General features: G+C 37.1%; 1 protein-coding gene across 1 annotated transcript in view; it reads right to left on the bottom strand.

The window, feature by feature from the left end:
• WWOX (WW domain containing oxidoreductase) overlaps positions 1-24,993 on the bottom strand; it is a 473,269-nt gene that overhangs the window by 447,020 nt on the left and 1,256 nt on the right. Inside the window, exons 2-5 of the mRNA XM_058034427.1 lie at positions 23,771-23,835; positions 23,175-23,232; positions 22,483-22,661; positions 6,516-6,622 (exon numbers count right to left, since the gene is read on the bottom strand). Coding sequence (XP_057890410.1) covers positions 6,516-6,622; positions 22,483-22,661; positions 23,175-23,232; positions 23,771-23,835 — 409 coding nt within the window. The remainder of the gene's footprint in view (positions 1-6,515; positions 6,623-22,482; positions 22,662-23,174; positions 23,233-23,770; positions 23,836-24,993) is intronic.

Below are 24,993 nucleotides of genomic sequence, written 5' to 3'. Positions count from 1 at the left end.
ATCCTGGGTTTCTTCTTCATGCTGCTTCTTCCTTCTTCTCCATGGGTTTGGGTGGCATTTTGGAATTGGGCAGAAAAGTTTGCATTGTTATTGGATTAAAAGGGAAAATAATCCAGGTGTCAGCTCTTAATTGGATAGTTTAGCCTTAAAAGACCTCGTAACAAGAGATTGTTGGCCATTTTGTGTCTTCTAATGAAAAGCTGCAGAACTCACGGTTGTGAGGTTGTTTTACTGATAAGAAATAATAAACACCTGAGTCTGAACATGAACTACCCTCTCAAGTGCCTTCAATCCAGACCCAGAGAAACCAATACTCCTGGATTTGGGCAGGGGTCAAGGTCTAAGGGTTATCTCAGGTTTGGGGGTTGGAAGCTGATAAGGGCAGCATGTCCCAGTGGAACAAACCCTGTCCCCTGCAGCAGCAGCAGGTAGGGCACCCTGGGAGGGCTGGGCTGCTCCATCATGATAAATATTCAAATTCTATGTATCCATACAGCACCAGTGCAGAGCTAACTGCAGATGAAAATGTAAGTGTGAAACAGCTCAGCTGCAGCCAGTACATCAACTCTGCAAGTAACTGCTATCAGTATTCAGGAGGATGCCCAACCCTGAAAGTTAGGGGCTTAACACATCTGCTATATAATTCAGACTCTGTTTTACAGCAGTTTCATTACTAACCATAAAAACTGTAACAGTGGAACTGTATAAACAAACTGAACACTGTTTTTACTGTAAAACATGAATGTAATATAAATATTTGCCTTTCCCTTTTCTCAGCATCTGTAATGAAATCAAATTCATGCCATATGTTTATGGTGTACAAAAAAATAAAAAAAGATCTCAACAATCCATCCATGTAAATGTTGATTGTACCGTTCCATGTTTTTAACTTCATGTGGGGGGATTTTTAAGTATCTGTATTTGGAAAATAGCTTTACAGCACACATCACTCTCTTAGGGTTTCTCAACTGAGCAGATTACTCACAGAAACTTAGTGAATTCTTAACTATTATGGCCAAAATCTGGTCATACATTCATATTGGCCCCACTGAGTTGTTGCCAACAACAGAACTGGGTAATGTTTATACTGTCAATTCTCCACAAGTAACATACAGTCTGATTGCACTGCAATTAGTTAATTAAAAGATCCCTTCGTTTCAGAAAAATCTGGATCACATCCTGAAGAATTAAAAAAGGCTTTATACTCAGTAGAGGCAATAATTCTTTAGTTGGAGTGTCCACAGCTGCAAGTGAGACAAGTTGATGCAGATTTTTTTTATTGTATTGCATTAGCAGTTCGTTTAATACAAGATCCTGCCCCTTCCTGCAAGGCCTTTTCCCCACAGCAAGGTTTGGATAACTCCCTTTAACATGATTCTTCAGTATGGGCACTGCTCAAGCACTGGAAAATGAAATATGTCCATATATTGCAGGCCTTTCTAAATGTATATTACACTGTGATGCAATACAGAGTTTAGGATATCCTGCTTTGAAACAAGACAAAATAATAACAGAATATTGGAAGTAATAGTCACAGAAATTCATGTGCTTTTCTTGTAGGATATTCTGAAATGTTTCCTATTTTGAGGATTATTTTTAAGAGCTTTTATTCAGCACCACTTAGAACCCTTTGATTCTGTACTAACAGACTGTAGTTTCAGTCAGCATTTACTACATCTCCAAAGCCATCTCCTAGGCAGTCTCCAGCTTTTCCCATAAATGGAAACCTGTCACTAACCATGAGGAGGTTTGCAAAAAATTCTAAACCAAGGACAGCAGTGGAGACCAAACACTTTAAGGGAAAACAGAGCCCCTTCCTCGAGGGGGAAACACACACAGTGACCACATGAAAACCACTGCCCATGGACTGGCAAATGTGCCCAGTTTGCTGCTTGTCTTTCTGCACTTCACAGGATCACAACTGGAATACAAAGACTCACTTATCAGGTTTTAATTTCATTCAGTTACTTAATCAGCAAGAATATAAATCACTCCTTCAGTGAAGAATACTTCAGGGGAAAGGAATACAGCAAGGAGTCATGTTTGTTTGGTTGGTTTTCTTCACAGCTTTTCTCTCTTCTCTTGTCACATCTCTACCTTGTGAGTTCCTACTTAAAAAGCAAAGTCAAATGTTCTTTTTACAGTTTAATCTAATCTTTAATGTAGGTGTAGGTTTAACTTTGAGGAATAATCACCAAAGAAACATTATACTTTTTATGAAATATTAAACTTACAATTTATCTTTTAATATGTACTTCAAAGACTATTTGACAGGAATAAATAAATGAGAGCTTCTTGGCAAGAAAAGCTGTGATTTATGAAATATTTTATTCATTCATATTCTTAAGTATTTTCTTGAGAATACCACTAACATCTGGAGCTACGCACTCTTATCCAAACATTCTGCTCATACTCAATTAGAAAATTATATCAATAATAATGTAAAATAAATTACCTAGCCTCTCTTCCTGGAGCATAGATTTCCATGTTTGTCAGAGTAACTATGTGTACAAACAGCACTGTAGTGTTTTTCATTAAGCCTCAAAGTCAATTAAGCTACGAATTGGAACAATCATTCCTCCTTTGCAAAGTATTGATATTTTTCTTGGCTGCTTTCAGGCCTTTTCACTACTCAAGGAGAGATTTATGTTTGACAATTTCTTTCTGATTAAAATGAATCATAACTCTAGAATTCTAATTTCCTCTTTTCCGAGCAAGAAATTATCAAACAGTTTTAAATTGATATTGAACGTCATCATGCAGGAACACTCATTTTCCAGATATCAAATGGAAAGCTATACTGATCTCTCTTTTTATCTGCTGCCTTTACACACTTTCTCTTCCTTTTTCTGTCTATATAAATGCATGTGTATAAACATTAGATTGCACCAATATAATCAACCATACCCCTCCATAAAAATTATATTTGATAGACCAGCCAGACCAATCACATTAAAACTTGTCACAATGCTTTACACAAGGCAATTACCCTTGATTTGCAATATTAGCAAAATTCTGCTGTAGTTTAGAAAGAAAATAACTGCAATACTGCAGGTTGCAAACAAATGTCACTTAACCAAAGTAATTAGCAAGTTTATATGGGTAATCCCCACTCAAATGGCTCAAATTCCCTATAAAACAGCTCTTCAGGCATAAATTGTTACAAACAAAGTTCTCTAGACTTGTCTACAACAGCCAGTTAAGATCAGTTTTCATTTGCTTTTTAAACATAATGGCAGCTAATCTGAAAAAAAATCTTATTTTCTCCAATTATTCCTACTTTTTTTCTCTAAATCCTAACAATTGGATTTTCCCAAGCCATTTAGCCATCCCATTTTGTCTTTATAAACCTGATTTTCAGCTTTCACTACAAGCAAACTGAAACTGCATTTTTTGCCTCACAACTGATTTCAAAGTACAACAGACCCAGAGCAGAGAGGTGTTTCTGCAGACACTCTGTGGCATTGCAGACAGGGATGTCACAAACAGACTCACTAGGGGACCCAGCTGGGTGGTTTTCCTTAGTACTGTTATTTTATGTACACTGTACTTTATTTTTAAATGATGCATTACACTAGGTTTGATTTGGTTTTGGGTTTTTTTTTGTTGTGGCTTGGGAGAGGTGGTGGTTGGGGTTTTAAAAATTACAGTTTTTCCCATATATATTTCAGGCTCTAGTTGATACAGCCCATCAATTAGATAATTGTATCAAAATTTGAAATAGTAAGTAGTTCTGTTACACACTTTTAATTATCTTCTCTTCTTACAAAGTATGTGGAACTCTTTTGTATCTACAAAGAGTGGAAAAAGAAATATTCTGTGTCCAACATCTAAACCTTGAGTACCAAATACTGCCCCACAGAAGAGTCAGTAGAGGGTACACACTGCTTTTGGTAATATACATGTTTTTATAGAAATACCAATTACATTACAACAACTTATAGTAAAATTCCACACTTAGGACAGGTAAACACACTAGAACTCCATTTCCAACAGTTTTGAGTTTTTTGTTATAAGAGCATATATCCTGCAAATGACAAGAGGTTTGGTTTTTCTACTCAGTTAAAGAGTAGGAACATATTTATCAGATTCCTACCCTTCAAATTACTGGAGGAACATTGTATTTAATAGTGCAGCTCAGAGATTCAATCTCAAAGATCTACAAGAAAACATCAAACAAGTGGGTAGCACTATTGCGACTGAAAATCCTACCTGAGTACCATGAGCGTGAGGCTTGGTGAGGGTGCAACCTAACCAGGTGTATTTTTCTTTAAATTGATTTCAAATTGAAAAGTAAATCAACTTCCTTTCAATAATTTTGCTTTCCCCAGGAACAGAGGAGACAAAATTCTGTGCATGCTTTGAAGCTCTTTATAGCAGCTGCATATTGAGAATTCGTCTCAATCAGATGCAGAGGTTGTTGGTATTTTCTTAAGCTTTTTCATTTTTAGGAAAGGATTTTCAATTAACAACTTCCTGTAGTTATACCTATAAGGTAAAAATTAATATTTTACATCCATATTTTAATATTAGAAGCAAATCAGTCAAATTAATCTTTGTCTCTTTGTTTTCAGTAGCTGATTTTGGGGCTAGATTTTGTGTTTATTTTCCTCAAGACTGCTTACAATTTGATGTAAATTTTAAGCATCTTGTAATTCATCAACTAATTCTCTCCTGGTTACACACTCCAAGTAATTAAAGTTCAGTAATAACTTATTCTTTCTGCTCCAGCACCTGCATTTCATTTGTTTATTTTCCCAGAGTCATAAATCGGAGGGACTGTCAAAGTGCCATAATATTAGTGCAATAATCAAAGTTAATTAGTCCCTCTCAATAAACAACAACAAAGCCATTACAAAGATGCATTGAAGGTTTTCCAGCTACCAGTTTACAGATGAGACTCTTTTTCTGAACAATTAGAATTTGAAAACTGTTAGTAAATAAATGCAGTGTTTCTGAAGTAATTTGACCTTCAATGTTCTTCATTCAATTAACAACTCATTAACTTTGGGTGAGATAATGCAGGTATTTAAGACAAGTATTCTGAACTCCCATTGTCTTCAAAGTGGTCAGAGATATGGTTAGGATTAAGAGGGTAATGGGATATTTTTCAAATAAAAAATGTTCACCACTGCCTAGTTTTAGTTAGATAAACCCCATATAAACAGGCAAATTTAGCTGGACTGGGACTATCAAATTCAAACAGAGTATCACCAAATCCAGGTCTGTTGAAAGATAACAGACACTATGCTGGCCTCTGTTGGAATTCGCTTAGAATTATATCCTATTGATTTTTTTTAAAATTTAATAAATGAAATTAAAACAATTTTTTTTAATTTAAAAAATAAGAGAGTTTTAATGGGATGAAAGCAGCAAGGAAGACATTTTTCCCAACCAACCCTTTACTGTAAATCATTCATATGATCTGGGCAAGAGAAAAAGGCCTAAATCCAAAGATTGATTCTTCATGAAACTTGTGGTTACAAGAATTAGCAATATTGAAAGCATCACTTATCTGCAAATACACATAAATAAGCACCATTTGTTTTGCATTAATAAATATTATAATTATCTTTAGACTACTTATGTGTAAATATTAATACTACTGAGTGCTCTCCCATGTCATCTGGGAGCAGCTGAAATACTTTGAGAGCTCAGGAAATAAAAGCAAAACAGTCATGACTAATTTTAGCTGGAAAGAAATAAAAATCCAAGAATCTGATCCATTGGTCTTTTATTCATTTAAGTGTAGAGATGTCACCACATTCTCTCATGGAAGTCAGCAGTCCCAGCAAGCTCAAAAAAAAGTAGCCTGCAATCCTTGCTAGCAAATAAATGATTGTGGGAGGAATAAATTAGGACAGCTGAATATATTTTAATTAAGGCCTTAGAAGGTCGTTTAAAAAACTGGGGATCAGGGAAAGGAATCAAAGATCAACAAGACAATAGATGGGACTGAAAAGTTGGTGTTTGTGTGAGAAAAATGGGAGAAAAATGAAAGAAAGTGGGAAGAAGGTAGAAGGAAAAAACCACTGTGACAGCCTGGCAGCAGGGCTGCAGAGCCTGACGAACTCAAAAAAGGAGAAACATTCTTGTGTTTGAAAAGTACAAAAATGACCCTCTGAAATCTCTCACTGTAGAAAAGTTATGGGGAAAACAGTGGCTGTTTTGGAGGACTGTGTCCATCTTCCTTTGGGTAGTCATTCATTTTGGTTCTGGAATATCCTTTCCTATGAACCAAGCCTCAGTGGTTCTCCCAAGTATTTTTTTTCACTTACAAAGCATCCATAAACAACATGGATAAGAGCACATCAAGCCTTGCAGTCCAACACACTCACAAGGAACGAAAAACCTCCATCACCCACACACCAGCGGCTGAGCCGGGCGTTACCCAATAAGATAAATCACTTTTTGCTCGGACTGTGCCATGTGCCCATGATCGTGGCAGAGCTGTGTGTGCCTGCTGGCAGTGCCCAGAGCATGTCAGACCTTGCAGAGCCCAGCCCCGCACTCACCCATTCCTCCAGGATGCGCTGCACGGCCGCCTCGCCTCGCGCCGGGCTCCTGCAGGCCAGGATCACACACGCCCCATGCAGGGCCAGGGACTTGGCAGTTTCAAAACCTAGGATAAAACATGGGCCCGGTCACAAAAACATCCCAGGAGCAGCACAGAGCTATAAAATTACCTGAAAACATGAGCCACATATTTAAGTGCAGCTATGCTACCTGCAGTCTGGTGACCTGAGAGCCACCTGGACTCGGCTTTTTAAAAGCACACATGAAAAACACAGACACCTCAACTTGACCAGATCTTCTGGTCAAGAAGATAATTGTATTATTTTGTGAAAAATAGGTTTGGCATCTTCAAAAAACACTCAACTTCTCAGCCTATCAGTGTCCTCAGCTGTTGGAAGGGCAGGATTGGATGTGCTCCTTCCTTGTCTGACTGTGAACAATGTGCCACACAGAGAGACTGCAGAGCCACTGTGCTGGCAACTCCATCTGGAAATGACAGCGCATCCAACATGGGCTCAGGGCTCTCTAGATGCACAGTTGGCCTCAGAGTCATCAATCTGAGGACCACCTGTGGCAGGGGGAACAAAACGTTGTTTCACTGTTCAATTCACTAATGAAAAGCTGCACAGAAGTCAGTCCAAAGTAAACTTCATTAAATGGGAAAAAATCTGTGAGAATTTACAACAGGAGATGAGGACTTTTGGGGAGAGAAGAATGCCCATGAAGTGCAGAGAACTGAGCCAGAACCTGGGTTTCCACCAGGAGTGAGCTACTACATATTTGTGATGCAGTTAATGGTATCGCTGGGTGTCCATCTCCATGGAGAACTGTGCCAGTGACAGGAATTGCCTTCTAGCTGAAAGAGGCATAAGACAGCTTAATGAGTTCAATTAGAAAAGCCTAAACTATGAAAGGAAGACTCAAACTGAAATGCCCAACAATCTGAGTATGAGAAGAATGCAAAGAGAAGAGGCATTTGTTTTAGCTTTATGACATTTAAAGCGTGTTCATGATTTCCTGTTAAAAACTGTTTGCCAAAAAGCCTATGAAGATGGGCTGTCTCACTTCCAAAACACCCTGGAGCAACAAAATCCAGTTACAGCACAAAACATAACTTACATTATAGAAACAACAGACACCAAGACAAATTTATACAATTTTCTGCAATTACATACTTACAGTATTTAAGTCCAAGCAATTTTCCTGTATCTCCTTTAAAGCCATTCACTGCACCAAGCAACTTTAATTACCTGGATAATTCATTGCACGCACATGAATTCAGCTACAGCATATGCAAGATTTCCCTTGTTCCTAATTCCACTTTAAGCATATTTAACTAGAATTTTTCATGTAACTAATCTAAGAAGTACCATTAGCTAGCTGTTATGCCTCTTGTTTTGCACAAGAATACTTATATTGACAGCTGATTGTATTATTAAAAACTAGTTGGAATGCCTGGGAATAGTTTTGTTACTGTTAAACAAAGATTGAGAGCTGGTGGCCAGATTAATTAGCAAAGCATGATGATGTTTTGCTAACTCTACCCCATGTCACACTGTGCAAAATAATCAACTGTGCAAAATATTACATTCCATGCCATTCTCCCCTGTAGTTAATAACTTCATACTCATTACAAACGAAGTAAGTTACATGCTGTGAGTTTAGTTTATTTTATGCCACCTCGACTCTTCCCTGCAAATGTGGAGAGTAGTATTAAGCTCTTCTCTTTAGGATGTCCTTGCCCTTCTCTGAGCTTCAAAGAGTGATTCTTCACCTTTAGGCAGACATGTTCTGATCTTTACATGAAATCATGTGCTAAAAAACCTCCACCTGAACATTGTCACAGGTGAAGTGCTGACATGTCTCCCCATCAGACACATTTTAAACTAATTCACAAACACTCCTGCACTTAATTTAGGACAGATACACATGCAACGTCTAACTGGAACAGCTGAAGGAGGAGTTTGGAAGCACCTCAGTATTCAAGTCTTTTTACAGCTTTAGCTCTCTGGTTCTTCTGCAACAATTAATGTTTCTTTCTTCCCCCCCAAGTATTAAAAAGCTTGGACAGGTAAAGCTTCTCTTTTCCTTTAGCTTCTAGAAGGCTGAAAAACATCTCCTGTCAGATTCAATGCAGCTATATTTTCAATATACAGTAAATTTTAAAACCTCTGCCTAACACATGGATTGAGTGAAGTACAAAACTATTTAAACTCCATAAATAAAAATCTTACCTCTCTATAAAATCTACCATTGACTCACAATCCACACTAAACGTGGTTTCATACACCAAAGTTAAACCACAAAGATCATAAACACCCAAACAGTAAAACCTTGAAAAAAATCATGGCAGGGTTACATAGGAAAAGAATCCTAAATAACTATGTAAGGGACATGCATAATCAAGGAACTAGAGCAACCTTAATCCTTAATTAGAAAAGTAACTCTGCGGACTTCAAAAGAAGTAAAGATTTGCTCAATACTTCACTTAATCTGAGACTGCCACCACTTAGGGACACAGCCCTTTCACAGTGAGGGGACACTAACAGCAATGACATTGGTTTCTTTTCCAAGAAATAAGTTATATTCTCCAGGGGTGAATCTTCCCTGTACCACAGCACCAGGCTATTGCAGAGCTACTTAACACAGGTAAAAAAGACAGCACAAGTTGTACACTAGTTGTGGGGGTTTTAAAAGTAGGGAAAAGCACACTAGAAAAACAGCACAGAATTACAGACTTGGGCATCAAGGTCAACCAAATTACAAGGAATAAAAGAGACTCTTCCCCAAATGTGACAGGAGAATAACATACTTAACTAACATCCACTTTGGAAAAGTAATCACTGCATTGTATGGAGTATTTAAATAAACTATTTTGAGCAAATGTTTTATAAAACTAATTTCAAGCAATTGCCCTGGAAATCTCAAGTTTGTGCTGAGATCAACTACTCTTGCTGCTGGTGCTGTGGCTGAACGAGCTCTAATCCGACACTGAGAAGTGAAAATCCTCTTTAAGAATAAGACATACATGGGGATAAACATTATGGCACAGTTCTACATCACCAGCTAACCCAAAGGACTGGGAGCAGAACTAACAAGAGAGCTACAAGCACATGGGATTTGCTAGACACATTTAAAACCCTTCAGCCCTTCCTTACAGCATTTGTTCATAAAGACTCAGAAATTAGCACTCAATTTCATTCTTCATCTTCTACCATGATTGTTCTATACTCTCACATTCCTGGCTATCTGCAGTGACTGCTGCCACTGAATTTTGGTGCAGATTTTCAGCTAATGGTGTCAATTAAGAAGCAGTTAGCATCACTCAATTAATGCCAGCTGCACTGTATCAACACACACCAGATGAGAACAGGGCTCTGTCCAATGGTGCAACCTCCTCTATAAAACACAGAAAAGGATTCACTGAGTGGAAAAGTATTTCAGCTATTTCTTGTTTAAACAGAGAGCATACAGTCCATCAATCAGGGGGGACATTTCGTAAAGAATTTGCACCAGGACATCACATGCTTTAAAACATTGCTTTATTTCAAATATAAGGAGGTTTGAATACACAAGAAAAACTCAAATATTTTAGACAATAGCAAGTTTTCTTCAGCTTCTCTGCCCAAATACTCTAGGATACCTTGGAGCTGTCCTTTACAACACACGTGAAACACAATGATGTCATCTTTCCATGAACAGCTCAGTTCTCAGTGTAAAAGCCTACAGGATTTGCTTGCAACAAAGAGTCTTGAAAACTCAAAACAGACTGCTGCATCTCAGAAAACAGACTGTTTTCTGATTTTTGGGGACTCAAGAGAACTACATATAAACAAAAAAGATACTTGTATCCCAGAAATCACTTTGATTTCTTCAAATCTGGAAGACCTAAAGACCAGTGAGAGTGAACCAGCTAATCTTATTCAAGACTTCCTCAGAAAAGGAGTAAAGATGATTCAAATGTGCTACAGAGTGATAAAGAATTCTCTTCAGGCTGAAACACTGCACCACTGAGGTGTGATTTAGAGAAGAATCTTCTGCAACGGGAATCACTGCTGCCTGTGCTGGTGGATCCAGAGTGCAACATCCAACAGAGCTCTCACAGGCACATGCAGAACATCACATCATTGACAAACTCACACTTTTCACAGCCAAAAAAGCACCACACATTCCACATCAGGACTGCTTGGCCGCATCCACTCGGCTTCAGTACAGATATTTAGGATAAAATCTTAAAATTCAACTTGCTCCAAATGCAAGTTTTCAAGCAACTAAAGCACTAAGATATTTTAAGAGACTCAATTTAAAACGAGCAATTCCCATGGAATACTAATGCTGCCTTTGTTCCCATGTGTTTACAGGCACATGGCAATGACACATACTGATATTTTTCATAGCAAAGTGTGATTTTATATGAAAGATACATCCTGCCTCTCCCTTTGTGTGTAAATTGGACAAACGTGTTTTTCTTGGAGTCGTGAAGCACAGAAAAAGCCAACACAAACGAAATAGGATGAGTAATGCATTGGTTCTGTTTTCCATCTAACCAACTCAAAACTATGCACTCCTTACACTTTTTTGCAATACACTACCCTGGGTAAGGCCAAGTTATTCTTAACAGTAAGTGCACTGCTTTTGTCACTGACAAAACCCCAAAATATCTTGTTTGCTCTGAAGGGAGCACGACACTAAACAAACATTTTAAAACACCCTTAAATTAATGGGATTATAAATATCTGTTGCTGTAAAAAATTTAAAATGCCTCATTTGAGGGTAAGAAAGCTGAATTTGTGACTGATGGTGCTGCAAGCAAGCAAGAACCCAGGACAGGAACCACATCAGGCTCATACATCACAAATGTGCTGCAATGGAGAGCCATGGGGTTGCAGCCAGACCTAGTATCTGCTCCAGCTCACTGCCCAAAAACATCCACCAACCCAACTCTCCACTGTCCTCACACCAGACATGAAGGAAGCTGAGATTTGAGTCCTTTGAGCTGTTTCACGCAGCCCTGATCAGTATCTCAGCTCCCCAAAGGTCCACAGCAGATCCAAACACGCACTGCTGATCCTTCACAGCACAGAGGAGCCACTTCCCAACATAACCACTGGAATAACAGCCAAGGGCTCCAGCCTGGAATGAGCCCTGGAGTGGGAATGCAGCACATTAAACCCAGAGCCAAGGTACATCTCATGCCCCAAAGTAAGATCTTCTTGTGTCAAGGCAATTCCCACTAACCCCTAAAATACAGGAGACACTGCTCAGACTAACTGTGCTATTCAGCTGAGTTAGAGCGCCTTAAAGCAGCCTGATGGAAACAAAGGGAGACCAAACCAAAACTGAAATTGTATACTAAACTGCAGAGATCATCCCAATCAACATTCCCAAGTCATCTAAATGCAAACACGTCCTGTAAAACACCTGAATAAAGGAACAGTGGCCAGGGATTAATCTGAAGGGAAGAAAAGGAGAATCAGAGATAAGAAGTGAATTTTCTATCAAATCCCAGCTCTATCTCTCATACCTACTCCTTGCTTTAGATGCACATCAATGACCAAAATCACAGTCAAAAAGAGTTCAGATTTGCATCTTCCATTTCAACCAATCCCAAAGCTCTGTTTAGATAAAATAAAAGGGGGCAAAAAAAAAAACCTCTCAGCCTTCACATTCCATCTTCATCTTGCATTTCTTTATCCATTACAGGATCATGCTCCTACCAAATTCCAACAAATTTGTACTGAATATTTTTAAAGTGTATTGTGTAAATCCAGTGTCCATCACATCTGGAACTAGGGATTATTCTGTTTGAAGTTTTTATTCTCAGTGTTTCTTCAAGCATAGAATACATTCATATTTTCTTTTGATTTTCTTTAAAAATGACAGTGTGACTTCCTGCAAGCAAGGTAGCCAGTTTTCCTAACACAAGTCAATTACTCTAATTAAAAAAAAGAAATCCAAATTTAGCATTTGGCTTTATCATTTAATGTTTACAGAGAATTTATTAAAGAGCCTATTTGTCTCTCTATACAATTTTTTTCCATTGTAACAGGCAACATATCATGAAGGCAGACAGGCATCTAAATATGAAGCAACTCAACACACAACTGCACATTTTCTAAACAGAAACAACCTTTCCACCTGAAAGTGTATTTAAATGTATTGTTATCAAGTCAAGTCAAACAGAGTTACACACATTTTAAAAGAAACCTGAAATAGCAAGTTGTCTTAATGAGCAGAACTTATTTTAGTGTGACTCATATTCTTTATTTTAGTAAAAACCCTAAATTATTCAGAATTATAAATTCTTATATTCATAAGACATAAAAAAATATTTTGTTCGACTGTAGTTATGTTAACACACTACTTCTATTTTTACTTCAAAATAAACATTTCTAAATTAAACATTTAAATGAAATCTGGAGCAGCAGAAAACAACAGAGCTGCCCATAATGTAAGTCAACATCAAACCAGCATCTTGATGAAACCTGGATCAGGTCTGAGCAGTCAAATTTGCTGTGACATTTAGGGCACTCCATGTCTCAGCAGTAATTGCTCCTGAAGGTTTGGCAGCTGTGGATAAGCGACCAGTTCCTTTGTTTATTTGCTTAAATAAAGCCAGTCTATTTAAAAACACCAATATTTGAATACATTATTAAGGAAATAAATAACATTTCTGTGCATGCTGTTAATCAGATTAAAAAAAAAAAGTTCCAAATTCAGAGAAATAGGGTTGACAAACTTCTCTAAAGCTGCTCTTTGCAGCAGCAGCAGCTTTTGGCAACACAAGAGTTTTTCCCACCAAAGCAAAAATGGACAAAAAAAGCCAGAAATTGTCTAGTTTCTTTTTAAGTACACTTCTGTTCCTCTGTTAGCCAACACTATCATAGGTTTCTGTACTGCTGAGCTGAGTCCTAATTAAACATAATAAAAAAAATTACTTGCATGTTTTGAATCTCCTTTTGGCAAGTACAACAGTGCAATGTTAATAAAAGAAGTAAATTCAATTAAGAGGAATACTTCATCCAAGGCAGAATAATTAAAAGACATACTGTGCTGTCAGCTAAAGTGCTAGATCCTCCCAGCTTTAATCTCAAAGTCATTTCATGAGAAATGTTCACAGTTATGTAAAGATACAGAGAAAGTGCTACAACATAAACTGGACCAATTTTTTTTCTTAAAACAAACTTGATACTTATTTATATCAGTTACACAAACAGTGAAAGATTTTAAAATGCACACTAGACATTTTACAGATAAATAATAAAACAAGGTTCTGTCCTAAAAAGCTCACAGTTCAGCTTACAAAAAAAAAAGAGGTATCTTAGGGAATCAAACATACAAAGCCAGGTCCTGTCCTAAGGAGTTCACATTTTGTATCAGGGGGAAAGGAACAGACTGAAAATTAAAACAACACTACCTGATTTCTGGCCATACAAGACAATTTGTTTGGTTTGGCAGCAAAGGAAGAGTTTTACAATAAAAGAGTCATTTGAGGATCCTGCAGAAAGACATGAGTACAGGAAAGATGCACTCACTGGTCTCTAGTTCAAACCTGGCAAACCTTTGGGTGTGCTTTAAACTACGAAGGGAAGAGGGAGGTGGGAAGCTGTTATGTAACTCAAATGATCCATCATGTGCTTCCAACACACAAAGTAAGGCAGGAGATGGAGTTCTGAAACAAAAGATGGAGAATAAGAACAGTATTAACAAAAAGTGTCCGTACACAAAAGCAAGGAGAATGGATAACAAGCAAGAATTAGAAGGCAATTACAATGCAAGGCCATGGGCAAAAAAAAAAAAAAAAAAAAAACACAAATCACAATTGAAGACCTCTTTGCCACACCTTCAAGAAGTGCATGAAGACATGCCATGCATCTTCCCACAGCAAAATTAGATTTTAAATGTCTCCTAAAAAGACACAAATTATCTGCTCACCGCTGGAACACCAGCAGCCCACCCAAGAGCTCAGTGACAACCATCCTCTACAGCAAAGGACCAATAACAATTACACACTCCAGACCAAGTTTTTTCCTCTATTATTCTATTATGAAGCCTCTCTCTGCCTTCCATCCCAGGTACACAACTTTTTGTTTTGCCAGAGATGAGTGTTTAAAGTGCCAGATGCAAAGAGCAGAACCAAGAAGTCTCAGGCTCTATTCCCTGCACCACAGACTCAATTCAGAAACAGACACAGAGAGACACCTTCCCACAGATCACAATCTCCATTCACTCATGATGCCAAAAGTGTGCTGCCAAATAGGTCATCATGTTTTCATGCAGTCCTCTTTGCTTAGCAAGGCACAAAATAATCCAATTTTACCTTCAGATTAAAAATCTTTAAGCAAGAGTAAATTTGTACCCCTCAGCATCTGCTCACAGCTGGACACAGACCCAAACAAATAAAGCTCTCTTAAAAAAGCTTTTTTAGTTGCTGTATTTTCTACTCTTAATATATCTTAATTACTCTCTGCTGAAGAATCAGAATAGCATGCAGAGAAATATATATTTTATCTTGTGACAGAACAATCCAACTCCCACTTTAAAATGGAACATGGATATAATCTGTAAATGTGAGTAATTTACTGCATCCATACACTGCTCCCTAAGTAAAATAAGGCTAATAACACATTTCTCAAAATCTTCAATAGCACAATCAATGTCTACAATGTACAAATGTACAGAAGCAGGACATGCTGCTCATGCTTGCCAGGGGCAGGAGAGGAACCCGACCAGAATCTCTGAATTTCCTGAAGCACTGAATACACGTGATAGTGTCTCCTTCAATTTGGTTGTGACACAGGAGAATTAGCAAACCTCCTCACAAACTTTTAAACTGTAATTTTTTGCTCAAAGGCAGCATTTTGACTAATCACCACAAGTGGAAAATGCCCCAGAAGTTTTATGATTTTCATTTTCATATCTAAAATTAAGGAAATCCAATTAGAGAATGTATTGTGTTAAAGCTGCTTGGATAAAGAATAAATAATGAGGAGTCATCAAATGTACCTTCTGCAAAGATAACAGAACCTGGGAAAAATATGAAAAAAATCTAACCAACCTTAATTGTTTGGAACCTTGAGTGAGAGTGCATGAACAAGATTTCAATAAATACATCCAGAACTGAACTGTGACAGCTCCTTTCTCACACATTATTTCTATCAAGAAAGTTCAACAACAATCAGAAAACCTAACTTCACCAGGATCTTTAACACAAAGAAGACATGAACTATGAACAGGAACTCAGGAACAGTGACTAAGGTAATTATCATTAATTGAAGGAGAGGAAACAAAGTGTACTAATATGAAAAAATTAAGATTTGAAGACAGACTGTAGAGAGTTTTCTAAAGCAACAGATGAAGTACTGAAATCCACACTGTAGAAGTACAGCAAAAAATCAAAACCAGCTGGATATTACAGAACAAAAATACTGAGGTTATGTAGCTAAACATAAAGCTACAGAGATCTCACATATTAAAATGACAAGCTAACAGAATAAATGGAAAAAGGAGAAGAAAAAAATCTCCACAGAAGAAAAATAAAAACAAGAGAGGGCATTAAGAGTGTAATGTGACCTAAAAACTGCAATACCATTAACTAATTTTTAAAAGGAAGACAAAGGTACTTTTGGTTTTGATGGCCTTCCCTTGAGAACTCCTGAAAGAATGTGACACTTGAAAAATTTATTTTCATAAATCACACACTGTCTTTTTTTTTAAAAAACTATGTATTGTAGACTTTAGGATGAGTGTAAGATCAGCTCCATTCTCACTGTACTATTTTTATTCTCTAATTCAGACAAAATTCTGGCATCACAATTTCTGAAGATCAAACTCCTTTTAATCAGGTCACAATTTTCATCTTTGTCTTCCCAGGTTTTCACCTATCTCCTTTCCCTTCCTTCTTGGTAGGGATTTACTGTTTCAGACCTGAGTTTCAAGACCTTGTAACACCTTGACACAACCAAGCATGAGAAGCATAAAAAGGACACAGGATACTGAAATCCTTCCTTCTTGTGCACCTACTTGGCATAGATGTAGTCACTAAAAACTTTCTGCTACTAAGACAAAAACATCACATTAATGAACATCTACAGACTATAACTAGAATTGTAAGCATCTAGAAAAGCCCCTACATGTTTCAGATCTTGTCATTAGAAAATAAAATGCGTTTAGCAAACTCTTCCCTCTCCAGCATCTAGCACATATTCCTAAATAATACAAATGTACATGTATGTATTCAAACAATTCTTGAAGCACAATGAGTTTTCAAAACATGAAGACCCAAAATGATGCAAAGATTATTCTCAATGTTGCAGCAAAACAAACTGAATCATGCAAAAGGTCTTTTCACCTCTGGACTATGAAGTGCACATAAAATAATACAAAAAACCTTTAAGAAATTAAATATTTCAAAGGACAGAAAAGCAATCAAGCTGAAGAGTCTTTCTAGCTCTTGCTGAGAACTAAGTATCACCTAGAAAGGCTCCCTGCTCTACAAATATGTTTTTCCTCTGTAAAAGGAATACCTGAAAGTACAACACAGGCCCACAGCTCAATCCCACCCTTTGTGAAAATATTCCCTTACAAGCAGTAATAATTATTGAACCTTTTAGCCCAGATGTAATTTCTTACATGTTACAACAAGTTTCACATGCACTGTGAATTTCAGCCAAGGTTGATGAAGTTCAATAACTTGGCTAACCAACCATGTGTACTACTCATTACACAAGTAATAAATAGATTCATCAAAATGGACATGGAAAAGCAGTATGAACATCTGACACCATTTTCAGCTTACTCAATAAGAAATATAAATTACAGGAAGTCCAAGGGGACCTCTTAATATTTACAGTATGTAGCAAGTAAGCAGTTGGAACCTTATGTAAAGCAGAGCAATATTAATATTCCACAATATTAAGCCACAGTTAAAACAGAGTGATGGCACTCATGGAAAACTCACTCACTATTACCTGCCATAAATCTTAAGAATTCAGTTCTGTAAGTTAAAGAACTGAATTTCTATTAATCCAATATTAATATATCCAATATATTAATCCTCTTCTATTAACCCAATTTTGAAAATAAAAGCTATTAGTGGATTTTTATTTGTTCAAACTAGATCAGTACTAACTCCTGACTGACAGCTACAATCATCCCACAACAGAAGGAGTTAAATAAAAGTTCAACCCCAGAGGCACAATGCCCTCCATAAATTGTGCTTTCCTACATCAGTTACCCCAATAGTCTACTCCAGTCAAAAATACACTTCCTGCAAGACCCAGGCTCTCCTGGAAAAGCACTGTACTCCCATTCCCTCACAAAACTGGTACAACAAAATTGATGCCTGCTACAAAAGTCTGGATTTGCACAAAGGAAATATCTGGGGAAAAAAAACAGCTGAGTGTAAGTTTAACTAAGAAGTAAACACCAAAATCTCTACACAGGCACCAACATTTTCATGTTAGTGCTACTCATGGGGAGTAAGATAATTCATGATACATGGAGCCTAAAATTCACAAAAAAATAAAAATATACATCAAGGAACAGCTCCTCCATGCTTTTAAAAGCCCAATAAATATGAGAAATTCCAAAACCACACAAGAAATGATAAAGTGAAGCTGAAACTCCAGGCAGTACAGCAAAAGACAATGAACATGTCTAAGACAGTCAGACTAACATTAATAAAATCAAGCACTCAGTGGTCTGTGAAGAGTCTGTTTAATTCCCCCCATATGATCAGAGTTTGACTTAAATAAGTAAAACAGAAAAACTGTTATAATCTATAAAAATTAAATGGCCAGACATTGAAAACAATTTCTTACATCAAAAAGCAGATGTTTCATTGAGATAGATTATAAGCACATTTCTCAACCTTTTGCACCAGTGTGACACAAGTTGCCAACACTGAAGTTCTGTACAAGAAATAAAAGAACCATGGTAACCTCTCACACCAAATGTATATACACACACAAAATTTTACTGGAGCAGGGACTCATCTTTTAAGCACTGATTTATCAGCTAATCCACAACTTCTCTCCTGGCTAAGGCTTCTCCATTGCACAGAAGTAAAAGTGCCAGAAAAACAAAGAGAATTTTAACAAAACAGTCAACAAGCCACACTGTGGCTGGAGCTTCTGGATTTTTTTCACCCTCTGAAAAAAACCTAAACCAGTTGTTTTGAGTATCCCTTACAAAAGCAAGGCTTCTTCTTTTGACCTTCATCTAGCAGGAAAATCAGAATCCCAGTTTGAGCAACTGCTTGTGTGTGACTGTGTGTGACAGATCCCATCACAGTCCCATGGTCATACATGATCCTTAAAAACAGACAGCAATTTTTATGTAAGTCAGAAAATCATATTAGCTACACAACTGCCTCTCTCATACTAAAACCAAGTTAAAGTATTTTTTTAAGAATGTATCATTTAAGATTGCTTACACATACAGTTGAAAATACCACATCTCTGTGTAAAATTCAACCTAGAGGAACTGCTGACACACTTTTATAAATTTACAATTCTTGCCCTAATAATTAAGAAGACAAACAACAGAACTACAGGAGCATTTCCTAAGAACAGCAATAAGCTTTTGTTCAGTATTTTCAAAGAGCAACACAGACCTCTACTGGCAACACTGGGGAGCAGGAATCAGCTCATACCAGCAGCAAGCTGGGGAAGATCTTTCTCTATAAACTCATGTTGAGACCTTTAAACATAAAAACAACACTCAAAACTGCACACACCTTCAACTCCTCCCAGTGGAATAAATCCTACTGACTCTGCCAGAACCAACTGATAATTTACACTATTCAGGCTCAAATGTACAGAGAATAATAAAATTTTTAAAACAAGGACTGACAGCACAAGACTGAAGTGTTCAGTAAGCCTGTCCTACTTCTTTTTAATACACCAGCTTTACTGGGATCAAAAGTTCTCAACTTTCTAATGCGATATTCAGACTAAAACATTGATTGAGCTTGAAAAGTAGATGAGAAAATGTTGTAATCTTATTGCTGGGGGTCCATACTGTTGTCTCCTTATCACAAAAGTTTCATATCTTCCCAATGTTTCTCATGGGCATCCCCTCAGAGCACTGACTCTTTCTTCTTCACAAAGCAGCCACCAACTCCAGTTCCCTTTTTCTCAACCAGCCAATCCATTCTTTTGTAGCACTCTTCTTCTCATAGCTTACACCTGTAGCCTGTTAAAGTCAGGCCTGTTCCTGATCTTTGATAATTGGCCCAGCTGCAACTCCTTAGGGGTAAGATTACTTTCTGCACTACCTTTATTTTCGTATATTCTATCCCCTTACAAGAAAATAAACTCTAAAGAATACTTGGACTGCACTATCAGAAGAAAAAGCTTCAAAAATAAAATATTTCACTAAAAACTCTTGAGCTGCTAGGAGTTCTTTGTACTGTAAGAACAGAATCATTTGTTATCCTTTTCCAATCCTTAATCCTTAATCAAAAATTAAGTGTTTATAAATGCAATTCTTTAGTAGTTTTCCCCCTCACACTTTGCACAGCAATTTTAAGGATTAAGTTAAGAAAGTGAGTGTATAATCTAGAAAATTCTTACAGACCACTTTCCTAATCAGGAATGAAAAGAACCAGCACAGGGCAGACAGTGTCCCTATTTACAGACATGTTAAGTTAATGGCAATGAGGCAACATGTGACACCACTAAAACCCTAAAACTGCTGAAGGCATCCAAAGTACTCCCTCAGAAACTGAACAAGCATCTCTATTTTTCACAAGTTGAGGAGATTTTTCAACTCTAAGGGAAAAAAGTGCTCCTGACAAGCAAGATAGAAGTCCCTGTATTAGATTCACAAATAAAGTGAATTAAGATATCATTCCATCTTTGCTGTTCTGTTTTTAACATTGCTATCTTAAAGCAGAGTATATGGATGAATAAAAACATCACTTATGTGTTCATCCATCTTTCAAGGGATTCTCAGCATTTCCCAAATTTTATCTTGAGCATCCAGCAATGCAGTAATTGAAAATGCATTTTTCTGACTGCAGTCTACCAAGTTACAGCTTGATCTTTGTTCTTCCCATCCCAAAATGAAACATTTCTCAACAAATGGACAGACACCATAGCTAATTATTTTCAAATATACCACTGAAACTCACCTGGACAACTATCAAAGGGTTCAGTTATATTTTTCCTTGCATTATTGAGTACGAATGCTCAACAAGTGATACACTATTTTTATATCTCTTTCTACTTCATGGACAACATTTCCCTCAAATTATTTATGCTTACCTTTCAAAGAAAACATTTTGCTGTTCTGAAATCACAGGAATTGTTCGCTCCTCAAAATATTCAGGGAGGAAACTATTACCTCAAACACAGAAAATTAAAAAGGAGTATCTACAACACCAAGTGGAGCACAGCACTGAAATCCTAAACTAACTGCCAAATAAGCTCCAAAACTGGTAAGAGTCCCCTTGAACCAGCTAATGAATCCATGGTCTATAGCAGCTGGTAGGAAACATCAGACACTGCACAGGACTAAAGCAGCACTAAATGCAATGTGTGATAAGCAAGAGTTTTGAGTTATAGAGGCCCTAACACCATCTGGATCACAAATTTGCTACCTTCATACTTATGGACTCTATGTCAAAGCAAAAAATATTTCAAGCAAGGAAATGACTGATTACTTGTGACCAATCCAGATTATAAACTAAGGGAGAAACATTGAAAAAAAAAATTGACAAAACCATTGTGTATCTTGGATTAACTTTTTGCCATATTTGAAACACCTCCCACTCATTCAGCAAGGCTGAATGGCAGCTCTGCTCCTGCTGAAGGCAAATCCCTTGGAGTCCAGGTAACTCTTGAAATGTTCAGACACTGCACAGTTGCATAAAGAGCAAACTGTACTGTTGGGTGTAATGTAGAGAAATGCTGCAGCAAGAATTTGGAACACAAACCTCACTAGAAAGCCCAAATTCATTGGGACAGGTAAGTACAACACTTGGTGCCCAACAGCAGTGCCAATCTGTAGCAGCACATCAGGCAGGGACAGCAGGATGTCACTGCAAGGCACAGTGAAGCTCTAAATTCTTCACGTGACTCCTGTGCAGTAACACTCCCTTAAATAAATAAGAAATAAAACCCAATAAAACTCAGATTGGTAAGTCCTGCTATTAACCCATTTTCCAGAAAGTCTTCAAGGTTTTCCAATGTCCTCAAAAATGCATTTAAGTCAAAATTCTGAACTAAACTAAAAACCACCAACTAGTTTGTATAAGGACTACTTCAATAATTATGTAATCCCATCATAAAGAAAAATGCAAAAAACAAAAGGCAACAAAAAATCAACAGTTACCTGAATCTCTCCTTCACCCACTATAGAAGCAGTAATATTTAACAGATATCTAAAAAAGCTAGTTCTGAAAGGACTGATGAACCTGTGATAACTAACAGGGATTACTAAAGGTCAAAAATTGTATTTCTTTGAACTAAAGGAACATCAAGTAAAACATCCTGACACAAGTTCATCATCAAATTCACTTGAAACTACCTTCAGAGATAAAAATTCCACAGCTTCTTGGGAAAATCTTACCTGAATTTACTTGCTAGCATAAGGATTTCTTTCTGAATACTTTACCTGAATTGCCCTGCAGCCATACAAACCTCACTCCTTGTCCTAGCCACCAAAATAAAATTCCCTTCTCTTTCACAGCCATCCTTTATATATTTGCATAATGGTTAATGCTTCCATGAATATTTTTCTGGACAAAAAATCAATTGTTTCAGCACTTGATATCTTTCCTGTAGCTCTCCTATAAGCTCATAATTCTCCACAGATTTTTAAAAAACATCTAACTAGTCGTTTTATATGAAAAAAGTGCAAATCAAGTTTGAAAACCAAAAATACAGAGGTATTTAAACAAGCAAGTAGGCAGTAAGACAAAGTTTGCCATATTTTACCTTCTGTGCCATGTTAACTTACCTATTCCTGAATTGGCTCCTGTGATTATTGCCACTTTGCCACTCAAGTCACGGCCCTGCAGAATTTCCATTGCAGTACTGTTCCCATCATATTTTTGTCTAGTAGTGGGTTTTACTGGGTTATCTTCTACTGTAAAAGCCAGTCTTGGGTCAAGGTAGGTAGTCCTTTTGTTTATGTGGCTGCAAAAGAACACAAAAACTCAACTGTTTGAACCCTTCTGTTCTCTACATTTAGATTTTAGATGTATTTCAACCACTGCTGTGTGCAATTCCACTGGATTATTTACATTCCCAAAGAATCTTTTTTTTTCAGTTTGGTTGAAATTATCCCAATTATTTTTTTTAATCAAACTTTTTTCCAGTTGTGACAGTATCTATTAATAATTTTATTTACATATTTCACAAGCCATTCTGAACTTCATGTGAACCCCTGATACAAAAGGCAGAATTTTGTCAGGGGAAAAAAGAAAAAAAATCTTTACATTAGGGAAGATCATGTTATCTTTTATAGCAAGTCTGTAAAAGGATGCCACACTTGAAGACACTGCAATATCTGCATTTGGATTCTGAAGCTGCATTTATTAATCTTTCTGTCTTTCCAGCTGATATTGTCACAGTCTCATAACTCAGGAGGCTACTCAGCATGTAACCCAGCTGTCCTCCTTCTACACGCTCCACAATTTCAGTACTTACTCTACAAAATAGACTTGTCCATTTTCATCAGTCTCCTGCTCCCATCCATATGGCAGATCTAGGAAGCACATAAAGCATTAACTTTATTCTCAGGCATTAGAATACTCTTCAGTTTGAAGTTTAAGTGATTTCTCAGAGTGATGAGACAATTCTGCATTGTTTTCTGGAGGTGGTGCAGCTACCTGCTGCCCTTGAGTACAGACCTTGACAGAAGGATTGCTTCCCTAATCACACGCAATTGCTCCCTCATGGAAGCACAATACACAGAAGATCTGATACAAGTGCAATGGCTGGCAGATTAAATATAAAGACAGTCTAAAAAAATCTTTATAAACATAATTTCATGTTATAGCACCAAAAAAAAAAAACCAAACCAGCAAAATGCAACCATGTTTCCAACAGGAAAGCCACAAAACTGCCAAGTGATCACTCTGCACAGACACAATCACAGAGGTAAAACCCCACTGAAATCAGCCATATTCTGCAAGCTCGGAACCAGTGACAACTAGGAAATCAAAATTACATCAGTCAGAGTTTGTAGAGGAACCAGGTGTTTGTAAGATAATGTCAGTTCATTAGAAAAGTTTAACACAAACCTCCTGCAACACGTTTCCTCTTCCCAGACTTAGGATGTTCCCACTGTGTTTTTTCTTCTAGGTGGCTGCAGAAAAAAAAAAAAAAGTTTAAGATTTTTTAGAATTGTCTAATAATCTTTCTGATGTAACCCAAAATATCCCCACAGTTCTGAAAGTAACTAACCAGAGAGCACAGGAGTCTATAAGAATTCAAATAAATGTCTGCCTTCCAATCCAAGTTTTGTTGCTTATAAAGAAAAAAACACCCTCATTTAAAAATAACATTAACAGACTCAAAAAACACTTCCAAAATATAATGATCCTTGGCAGGAGCAAGGAAGAAAGAAGCAAGAAAAGAATTTATCACCAGCTAGTAATAATAAGTCTTCAAATTACAAAAGCACCTTTACAAATCAATATTATTAGGCAGGAGTTTTAGAAAGATGCTTTTGAAAAGTTTTGAAAGAAAGGTGCTTTAGAAAGGTTACTTATATCATACTCCATAAATCAATATTGGAGTTAGGAGTTTTAGAGAATATATTATAAGTAAGTTGGATTTCTATGAGCAATTGTAGCTTTGGACAAGTAAGTTTATCCCCAGGCCTTGACTAGCAGGATATTTATTTAATATACATTATTATATGGTACCCTACCTTTTCTTCCAATTCAGAGACTTGATTCATTTAAATCGCTAGCAGGATTAAAATACTCCATCATAAGACTTTCTGCACTATAGACTAATAAGCAACGTCATGTGCACATAAACAAGGTCTTAAAATAACCAAAGTGCTGAATCAAATAGGACATTAAAATCTCATCTTTCATTGAGTATTTTTAAATAACAACCAACTTTTAAGAGTCAAGCAGGGATTAACTGAATGCCCAAATTGACTGCTGCCCAAGTGTGAAATAAAAAGTGACAACAGCAACAAATAACACACAAATAACTACAGATAACCTACAGGCCCAACAGCCATGTACACACAACAAAAGCAACTTTCCCTTCTTACAGCAAGGCCACAGTGACAGCTCATGGTATTACAGGGATCACAGCTGGGGAGCTCAGACTAAACCAGTGCACCTGTGTGACCTGAAAATAGGAGATATTTAACCAAATTACAGCAGCCTGACAAGCAAATGCTGCCCACCTGCGTGCACACCTAACTCATCATAAACACCTGCAAAAGTCGTCAACCAAAATAATCTTATTCCAGGTAAAAGTTCATATTGGTGATGAGGTTTAA

Source organism: Melospiza georgiana, chromosome 14 (assembly GCF_028018845.1).
Source record: "Melospiza georgiana isolate bMelGeo1 chromosome 14, bMelGeo1.pri, whole genome shotgun sequence".
Taxonomy (NCBI): Eukaryota; Metazoa; Chordata; class Aves; order Passeriformes; family Passerellidae; genus Melospiza; species Melospiza georgiana.
Note: the sequence above shows the minus strand (reverse complement) of the source record. Positions and strands in the feature narration are given on the sequence as shown.